Below are 9,607 nucleotides of genomic sequence, written 5' to 3'. Positions count from 1 at the left end.
CCCCCAAACGTCCGGCTGTGCCCCGGGGCCGAGCACTTTGCACCCCCTGGCCCAGAGCTGGCTGCGCTGCCCTCAGCGGTCTCCCCTCCCAGCCCCACCCCACCCCTACCCTCCCCAACCCGAGGCTGTAACTGGAGCCGGGCTGGAGGGGGGCCAGGGGGCGGCCCCCAGCCCAGACCGCCCTGGCCCGCTAGGTTAACTCTCTCAGCTCGGAGGGAGGAACAGTAGGCAGTCAGCGGTGGAGAAAGCTGGGGAGAGGAGGTGCTGGCAGGCAGGCTGGATTACAGGCAGGCATGCACACACACACACACCAGCCTCACAAACTGCTCAGAGAGCTTCTGAGCTAGGATGAGAGGGTGGGTGTCAATGATTTTCTGTGCTGCTCCCTAGGAACTGGGCCCAGCCTGGGCTTAAGGTCACCTGGCCTAAGAGTTTAGGAATCCACTGACCCTTGACCCTGGTGCCCTGCAGGGCCCTCATCAGCACCACAGGGCTGTCTGGGGGGCATTTTAGTGTGTGAGTAAGTTGTCTGCTGCTGACTATGAGGTCTTGCATGGGTACACACACACACAGAAACCCAAAGACCCAGATAAACAGGCACAAAACAAGACAAATACATGCATGTACATAAATACAAACTCAGAATTACACACCCAGGGAGAAGCCCAAAGACACACACACACACCAGCACTTCTTACACCAGTCACAAAATATCAGGACAGACACATCTGTATACACACACAACACATACATATTCACTAAGGTGGTGCCCATACGGAGACACAATCAAAGACCCAGCTGGCCACACAGCTTTAAGCACACTTACAAATGGTCACAAAGATACACACTCTCTGTACAGAAATAAACCAATGCGCACACACTACACTTGAATACATTCAAAGCCATATTACAGCTTCTGAACTAGGGTGAGAGGGTGGGTGTCAATGATTTTCTGCGCTGCTTCCTAGGAACTGGGTCCAGCCTGGGCTTAAGGTCACCGGGCTTAAGGTCAGCACTCCTACACAATCTCAGGCATGTGAAGGCACACAAACTGCATCCATTTGTACACACACACACACACACACACACACACACATATTTATGTGGGTTCACAGAGAAGTAGAAACACTGTCAAGGACACAGCCATACAAGCAGCCACGTTGTGGTTTCATAACCATAAGAACAGACACACACACAGATGCTTGTGTTCACATCCTCACACATGGGCAAACAGGCACACCGCTGGCCACACGGTGACACATGCACAGGCTGGCACACTGTGTTCACACGCTCGGAGACACCACCAAACCTGCCTTGATCTGTTTAGCCCCAAACCATCCTGTCCCTGGGACCCTGTGGCCCCCCCAGACCCCTGTGGAGGACAACGCACCTGGCATCCTCACGGGCGGGCTGGGCTCACAGGCTCCGGTGACCAAGAAATCGGGGATCAGCTCTGGACTCTGCCATTCCCTGTGGAGTGAAAGAGCTTGAGCAGCCCAAGAGACTACTCCGTGCCTCGATTTCCCATCCTACAAAAAGGAGACGTCACTAAGGCCACACGTATCACTCTGGGTCGGGCTCAGAGGTCTCTGAACTCAACCTTGTCTTATTATTAACCCCATTTTAGAGATCTGCAAACCAAGGGTTAGCAAAGTGGAAATCCTTCTCCCAAGGTCCCTCTGGTGGTTAAGGGTAGAAATTGCCCCTGTCTGAAAGAGACCTGGGCTCAGGTACCTGGCTCTGTAGGACACAGATCAGCAGCAGGTAGATGTACTCACACTCAGGCAGAAGTGGCCCTCACACACACACAAATACACACATGCATGCATGAGTGCATGTGCACGTGGCCTCACAGGACCCTGGCAGCTTCAAAAAGCTCCCTCATCCCCATCTGCCTGAGCCTCTGCCCTCGATGGCCCTGTACCCTAGGGTCACCAGCGGTCCCGGTTAATGATAACCCTAATGTTTACGTAGCCTTGGGGAGGGGTGGTAAGGAGTCAGGGGGCAGGAGGGAGGGGACACCTGGCCAGCTTTAGCCAGCACCTGGTTTCCTCCCCTTCAGAACCAGCTGCTCCAGAGAGGAGAGGCCCTGCCACCTTCTAGCTGGTGATGTACCAATGACTTAACTTCTCTGTGGCTCAGTTTCTTCTTCTGTAAAATGAAAATAATAAGTGTATTCGACTTAGAGGGAGGTCTGGATGATTATCTGAAATGACCCATGGAAAACATTTAGAACACAGTCAAGTCTGGTAGACAGTAAGTGATCCAAAAAAGAAAAAAAAAGCTCTCACCATCATCATCATCCTTGTGATTCTTCTTATCGTAAATAGGAGTAAGAACCCAGCTGTGCTGAGAACTCAGTGAGTATGGATTTAAGCCTGTCTGTCTTTACTCTGTGTCCCTGGCCCTAAGTTCTTTATTTAGCTTTTCATAGACCCTGTAAAGAAGTTTCTCATCCTTGCCTTACATCTGAAGTTCAAGAGACTTGAAGGGCCTTGCTCAAATCACAGAGCTCCTCGGGTGCTGGATAAGCACTTGGTCCAAAATTCACCCCAACCTGTTGGGTACCCACTTTGCTCTAAACCCTCTCTATCCTCTCCCTGAATTATCTACACATCTGAGAAGTGGGTGCCATGATTGCCCCATTTGATAGATGGGCAAACTAAGGATTAGGGACCCAGACCTGAGTGGCCCCGCCAGAGCAGGTGCTGCTAAGCCCCTTGTCCTCCAAGGGTTCTAGGTGTGTGCAGCAGTGCCAGCAGAGGCTATGTTCTCCTCATGCCTTAGTTTTCCCATCTGTAAAGTGGGAGTTAGTAATACCACCCACCTCACAGGCTGTTGGCGGGGCGGGGGAGAGCCGAGTAAATTCGTGTCAAGACTGATGCACAGCAAGCTCTCAATGAGCATTATTACTGCTATTTCACATTGATGGTTGAGTAACAAGGGTCATTTATTTCCTTTTGTTATTTAATGGATAGAATCTATCCAGACTGCTAAAAAGCTTGGTGCAAAATGAAAACAGCCAATATCCATAGGTTCTGACCTCCAAAGGAAGAGAAGCCACGGAGCCAGCTGCCTGGGCCTGCTCCCTGGCTTTGCCCCAGTTAGATAACCTAGATCGCAAATGACTGGACCCCTCTCCTCAGTATTTCCATCTGTAGAATAGCCGTATGATCGTCCCAGCCTCGGAGGGTTGTAGTGAGGCAGCATGAGCTAACAGATGAACTGGTAGGACAGGGAGTGGTACAGAGTCAATATTAAAGAAAGGGGTGGCATCCTCATCCTTTTTTTCCCCGGTTTGACTCCCTACCCCTAGTGGGTGGTGGGCACTCAAGGGGTTAACTTTGGGAGGGGCAAGAGAGGTTGCGGGTTTGGAGCAGGGTGGCTGTCCTGCCGAGCATTGCCACCAGAGGGAGCAGCTGGACCTGAGCTGGTCCCTTGAAGCCTCGGGGCCAGTGCCCACCACACCCTCCTGGAGCCAGGGGAGGGGGCTGGCTGGGAGTGGCCTGGACGGCTCCAGCCCCTAATGGTCTCTCCTTCCACTCCCCCTCCTGCCGACAGAGCCGTCCGGTCCCCACCCTGGTGACATCCTCACACTCTGTGAGTGGAGTGGAGTGGGGTGTCTGGGGAGGGGGCTGGCTGGGAGGAGCCAGGGCAGCTCAGCCCCCAGTGGCCCCTCCCCTCCCATGGGGCCCTCTGGCCCCTTCCCCAGGGGCTGCTCTTCCTATGGCCTCTGACCCCCGCCTCCTTTCCCTGCTTTGCCTTGAGCGCCCGGTGCCCAGAGAGTCCCTTTCCCAAACCTCCCAGAGAAGGGACGTGGGAGGAGGGGAAGAAACTTCCAGGGAGCTGGAAGGGTGGCGGGGGGGGGAGAGGGACAGAAATAAAGACACCAGACAGACACACACACACACACACACAGAAGGAGAGGCCAACAGACAGACAGAGACAGAGAAAAAGAGAAAGAGAAAGACAACTCAGATAAAGACACAGAGATAGGGAGTGGGAAACAGACTAACAGAGTCAGAAATACAGAAAAGGAGAGAGACACGAAAACAGGGGAAAAGACATAAATGGAAATTTAGACACCGAAGACATAGAGGAAGAAAGACAGACTGAAGAGAGACTGAGAAAGAGGAGAGAGAAGCCGGGGCAGAGCGTGCCAGCTGGCGGCATGGAGGGTCTCCTGGCGTGGGAGATGTAGTGGCCAAGACCTGGGCCGAGCTGGGAGGGCAGAGAGAAGCCGCTGCCTCGGCGGGGGTCAGGGGGCATGGGAGGGGTGGGAATTCTGCTACTGCTGCTGCTGGCTGGGCTGGGGGTGGGGGAGGCCTGGAGACCCCCAAAGGGAAAGTGTCCTCTGAGTTGCTCCTGCTCCAAAGACAGTGCTCTGTGTGAGGGCTCCGTGGACCTGCCCGAGATCCTCTCCCCGACCCTGCTGTCGCTGTGAGTGTCAGCCCTCTGGGGGCCTGAGGCTGGGGGCTGGAGGGCCCGTCAGGATCTTGGGAGGGGGCAGCAAAGGATGTTGGGAGTCCTGGGAGGGGGCTACTGGGATCTGAAAGGGAGCAGGGGTGGGGATGGGAATTCCAGAGGGCAGGGGCATCTTGCGGGGAGAACCTGAGGGGAGGGAGAACCATGGGGTGTGCAGAGTGCTGCCAGGATCCTTGCGAAGCGAGGAGGGCAATTGCCCGCCTCCCCTGGAATGCAGGGGAAATACACACACCCAGGATCAGGTTCCCTCCTGCCCCCCTCGGACAGGAGCCGGCTCTGGGATGGGAGTGGCGCACTGGAGCGGTTTTCTCCTCACCCACCATTGCCCACGTCCCCAGCTCATTTGTTAGGACCCGAATCACCGAGCTGAAGGCCGGCAGTTTCCTGAGGGTACCGTCACTGCACCTGCTGTGAGTGGGGTCAGGCTGAGTGAAGACCACCGGAGGGAGGGGCTGTCCATGCACATGCACGTGGGGGGCGGGGCGAGTGTGCACACTTACGTGTTTGTGCGTGTCTGTGAAAGTATCTTTATGATCCACATCCTCATACCTGTGTGTGTGATCATGCCCACGTGGGCTGGGGTTGGGGGGAGCCAAGGTTAACATGTCAGGTGGGGAGCAGTGACTCTGGAAAAATTTCTCTCTTACCCCCTTGCCAGCCTCTTCACATCCAACTCCTTCTCTGTGATTGAGGATGATGCGTTTGCGGGCCTATCCCACCTACAGTACCTGTAAGTGAGGCCAGGAGATGGGGGGCAGGAATGGGGGCCTGGGAGAGGAAGGAGGCACCCCTCCATGGCTCCTAGAGTGGGGGTAAGGGAGGAGCTTGTTGCCCTGGGGAGGAAGTGTCTGGACAAGGGATCGCCTCGGAGGGGCAAGACAGGGTTGAGGGCTCCTGCTCAGTTGTGTAATCTCAGCCTGCCTCCACGACCCTCTCTGTTTCAAGATGCACCAAGTCCTGGGTAACCCATGATTGTTTCTGGTCCTACCTGACTTTCTCTGTTTCAAGATGCACCAAGTCCTGGGTAACCCATGATTGTTTCTGGTCCTACCTGACTTTCAGGAGACCAGGGAGGGTACAAAGAGGCCAGAGATGAGGAAATGTTTCAAATTACGGGGCAGCGACTCTGAATTAGTTGGTGATGGTGGTACTGATGGTGGCGGTGGTGTTGACGGCATGACAACGCCAGCGGTAGCGTTGGCGGTGATGGTAATGGCTATGGTGCTCACAGGGAAGTGGTGGCGTTATGTGGATGATGCAGTGGGGATGATTTAGATAAAAATGGTGGACCCAAGGGTGATGGTGCTCTTGGGCCATCAGATGGACACTGACGATGAAGCCTGAAGGGTTGGTGTTAGTAATAATTATCAGTGCTGTGGACATTGGTGATTATGATACTGGTGGTGGTGGTGGCAGTGGTTTGGGGTAGGATGTTGGTGTAATGCAATGTTGTTGGTATTGGGTTTGGTGGTGATGGTAAAGTAGATACGTGCAGAAATTGTGGTGCTGATGGCAGGTGATGATGTGAGCGCTGAGGGTAATGCCGTTGGGACTGGCGGTGCTGGTGCTCGTGATAATGGTGGCAGTGTTGGTGATGATGGAGGCAGTGGTTTTGGTGTTGATTACGAAAGACATGTTCTTGGTGATGCTCATCAGTGTTGCTGCTGAGAGGTTGGATGATTATGCTATTGATGTTGGTATTGATGACGGGAATAGCAGGTGATGTTGGTGTTGGTGATGGTGGTGGCGTGGTATGGGGTTGGTGACGATGGCAGTTTTGGGTACTGGGGTTGATGATAGTGGTAGAGGCATTGGACATAACGGATGATGGTGCAGGTATGAGTGGTCATATTGGTGTTAGTACTGGTGTTGGTCATGGTGGCTGTGGTGGTGATGGTTCCTGGTGAAGCTGGCAAGGACCATAGGGTCAGGTTCTTGGCTCCTGGGATTGCAGGCTGAGACCTTGGTGAAGAGCGAGGCTCCTGGGAGGTGTTTCCCTGGGATGATGCAAGGTGTTGGGAGAGAATTCCACATGTTGCCATGGCCTGTGGCTACCATGGCGCAAGTTCCCCAACCACTGTGGGGCTACAGCAGGGAACCAGGGGACCTCCCCCTGACCGCATCTTCCCTCCACAGCTTTATTGAGGACAATGAGATTGGTTCCATCTCTAAGAACGCCCTCAGAGGACTTCGCTCACTCACACATCTGTGCGTGTTTCCACTGCCCCAGCCCACCCTGGGAGGCACCCCACACCCATCACCCTGGCATCATCCTAGGAGCTGCTGATGGCTTCTCCTTCTCTCCCTCCACCAGGAGCCTGGCCAATAACCATCTCGAGACCCTCCCCAGGTTCCTGTTCCGGGGCCTGGAGACACTGACTCATGTGTGAGGCCCAAGGGGAATGGGAGGGTTGGGGTGATTGGGGAACGTGTGGGTGGGGGAAGGGGGCATCTGTGCCCATTCCTGGTTGGCACAAGTGAGTATGACTGTGATGGTTTTTACATAGTTTCCACACCACGGTGGGGCCCTAGCCTGGGAAGGGGTGGGGAGTGTGGCCCCCAGCGGGTTGGAAGCCGGGTCGCAGCCCCTCCCCGGCCTCTTGCCCCAGGGACCTCCGCGGGAACCCGTTCCAGTGTGACTGCCGCGTGCTCTGGCTGCTGCAGTGGATCCCCACCGTGAACGCCAGCGTGGGGACCGGGGCCTGCGCCGGCCCCGCCGCTCTGGCCCACATGCAGCTCCGCCACGTGGACCCCAAGACGTTCAAGTGCAGAGCCATAGGTGGGGGCTTTCCTGGAGGGGTGGGAGGGACAGCAGGGGCGGCCAGGGCTGAGGGGCTCACCTCCCTGCCCTGCCAGTTCCTGGCTGAGAGTCTGCTGAGCAAGCATCTCCCCGAGCCTCAGTTTTCTTACCTGTGAATAGGGGTAATACACCATGACACAGGACTCCTGCAAGAGAGTTCAGTGATGTACTTGGCACAAGGCCTGGGAGGGGAGGCCCTCATAAATGTTCATTCTCGTTGTTGTTGTTATTAATATGGAATTGACCACGTAAAAAATATTTTCTCCGATCACTTTGCTTTTCTGCAAATATAGTCTGGTACCTTTACGGGTACTGGGCAAAGCAGAGAACACAGGAGTGATGAAGCCAGCCCTGGGTCTGTCCTCACAGGGCCCACAGCCAGAGGCAAGCAGAGAGGGCTGGCCTAGAATGACCAGGGCTGAGATGGGGGTAGCACAGAAGGGTCAGGGCCAGGATTGGGGGAGAGAACCCATGGAGATGTGGGAGCCCCGAGTCAGAGCGGGGGCCCAGGCATAGCTGGAGGGTCTGGAAGGAGTGAAACTTTGAGTTCAGACCTGAAGATCATTACTAACATCATCATCCTCAAAATGTAAGATAAGTTTTTGGTCTTCAGAATTCATAGAACAAGGCAATTTAACTTAGTCACTCTTGGTTCAGTTATTCAACAAACACCTACTGAGGTCCACTTGGTGACCAGCTCTGTAAGAGGCAGTGGGCACACTGTGGTGACCAAGATAACCCGGGGCCTTTGCCTCACGGGGTCACAGTCCTGGAGGTGGGGAGTCAGGCATTAAATAAAACTTTGCACAGTAAATGAATGGTGCCCATTGTGATAAACACAGAGGATGATGAGAGACTTTAGGGGTTGGTCCCACCTTTCCTGGGGCATTGGAGAAGGCTTCTCCAAAGAGGTAGTGCCAGCTGTGGCTGTAGCGAAGTGGAGGACAGAGGACGGGGTCAGCATGTGCAGTGACCCCCCAAGGCAGCACAGAGCTTGTCCTGACTGAGGATGGAAGGAGGAAGGTCTGGCCTGGAGGACTGAGGAAAAGAAGGACACAGATGAGGTGTCTCACCTGCAAGGGCCTCACTCTGCAGAACTTCGAAAGTCACAGAGAAGGTGGACTTTATCCAGAGGACTGTGGGAAGCCACAGAGGGAGGGTTTTGAGCACAGAGTGACATGATTTGATGGCCATTTTTTAAAAGATCCCCTTTGGATGGGCATCCTTAGCTGTTTGGTTCGTTGATTGGACCCGGGCCCCTAGAAGTAGGTCCTGGCATGTAGAATGACGTATTGTCACCTGGAGTCCACCGCCATCACACTGGACAATCTGGGTGCATTGTTACCATCAATGCTAAGCTGCTGTAACAGAGGGTCTAAATACCATGAAACAAAGAAAACAGAAGGGTCTGAGGTGAGAGTAGTTCAAGCCAGTGGGGCAGCCCCTGGGTGTTCTCCTGCTTTCCATGGTTGAAACCAAGTCGTGACCCCACCCACCTGCCAGTTCACAGGAGAAGGGGAAAGGGACCTAGTCCAGGACAAGCCGTCCTCCTAGAAGCAAGGCGAGCACTAGCACCATCACTCTGCTCTGGTTCACGGCCACCTGTCAGGAGGTGGCGTCGGGGCCGTGCTGGGCTCACGGCCTCTGATTGGGTGGCTTTGTGGCCAGATGCAACCCTGTGTGATGGAAAACAGGAAGGATGGATTTGGCTGGACAGCTGGCTCCCTGTGCCTCAGTTTCCTCCTCTGCAAAGTGGATATAATAACAGAATATACCCCACAGGGATCTTGTGAAGTTAAATGAATGATGAAAGTGCTGTTTCTAATTATTTGATGATGCCGCACAGTTTAGAAAACAGACTGTCACTGTGTGGTTGTGAGTTAATACGTCCATAGATAAAAAGATTCCACTGTGTATCCCCATGAGGTCAGCACCATGGCGGTCCTCACTGCAAAGATGCGCAAGCTGAGGCTAGGTGATGAGGACCCTTGGGGGTCCCCCTGGCCTGTCTGACTCTCTCCCCTCCCCCCACCTCCAGAGCTGTCCTGGTTCCAGACGGTGGGAGAGTCAGCGCTGGGCGTAGAGGCTTTCTCCTACCAGGAGGAGCCCTACATTGTCCTGGCACAGCCCTTTGCCGGCCGCTGCCTGATCCTGGCCTGGGACTACAGCCTGCAGCGCTTCCGTCAGGAGGAGGAGCTGTCTGGTAAGCCCCCTCCCATCCTCCCACCTGCCGGGTGGCCTGCCCAGCTGGTCTAACAGGGCCCCCTGCTCCCCTGCTCCCCACAGCGCCCTCGGTGGTGTCCTGCAAGCCGCTGGTGCTGG

The 9,607-nt window shown here is 54.9% G+C and overlaps 2 protein-coding genes across 7 annotated transcripts in view; one reads left to right on the top strand and one right to left on the bottom strand.

The window, feature by feature from the left end:
- The window catches only part of FXYD1 (FXYD domain containing ion transport regulator 1), a 6,374-nt gene extending 4,464 nt beyond the window's left edge, over positions 1–1,910 (bottom strand). The window contains exons 1-2 of one of the 6 annotated variants that reach the window (XM_010848978.1): positions 1,735–1,910; positions 1,391–1,470 (exon numbers count right to left, since the gene is read on the bottom strand). Coding sequence is in view for 1 of the 6 variants with exons in the window: in XM_010848982.1 (XP_010847284.1) it covers positions 1,391–1,397 (7 nt within the window). In the remaining 5 variants the exon portion in view is untranslated. Of the gene's footprint in view, positions 1–5; positions 116–1,390; positions 1,576–1,734 lie in introns of those variants that run through there. The other 5 variants (XM_010848979.1, XM_010848982.1, XM_010848975.1 and 2 more) reach the window with 5 other exon arrangements.
- Positions 1,911–3,614: 1,704 nt separating this feature from the next.
- Positions 3,615–9,607, top strand: part of LGI4 (leucine-rich repeat LGI family, member 4) — a 9,211-nt gene continuing 3,218 nt past the window's right edge. Inside the window, exons 1-8 of the mRNA XM_010848983.1 lie at positions 3,615–4,440; positions 4,824–4,895; positions 5,144–5,215; positions 6,622–6,693; positions 6,800–6,871; positions 7,095–7,264; positions 9,324–9,488; positions 9,572–9,607. Coding sequence (XP_010847285.1) covers positions 4,268–4,440; positions 4,824–4,895; positions 5,144–5,215; positions 6,622–6,693; positions 6,800–6,871; positions 7,095–7,264; positions 9,324–9,488; positions 9,572–9,607 — 832 coding nt within the window. The 5' untranslated portion in view covers positions 3,615–4,267. The remainder of the gene's footprint in view (positions 4,441–4,823; positions 4,896–5,143; positions 5,216–6,621; positions 6,694–6,799; positions 6,872–7,094; positions 7,265–9,323; positions 9,489–9,571) is intronic.

This window comes from Bison bison, unplaced genomic scaffold (assembly GCF_000754665.1).
Source record: "Bison bison bison isolate TAMUID 2011002044 unplaced genomic scaffold, Bison_UMD1.0 scf7180017864280, whole genome shotgun sequence".
In the NCBI taxonomy this organism is placed as follows: domain Eukaryota; kingdom Metazoa; phylum Chordata; class Mammalia; order Artiodactyla; family Bovidae; genus Bison; species Bison bison.
This window is presented reverse-complemented; position numbering and strand designations above follow the sequence as displayed.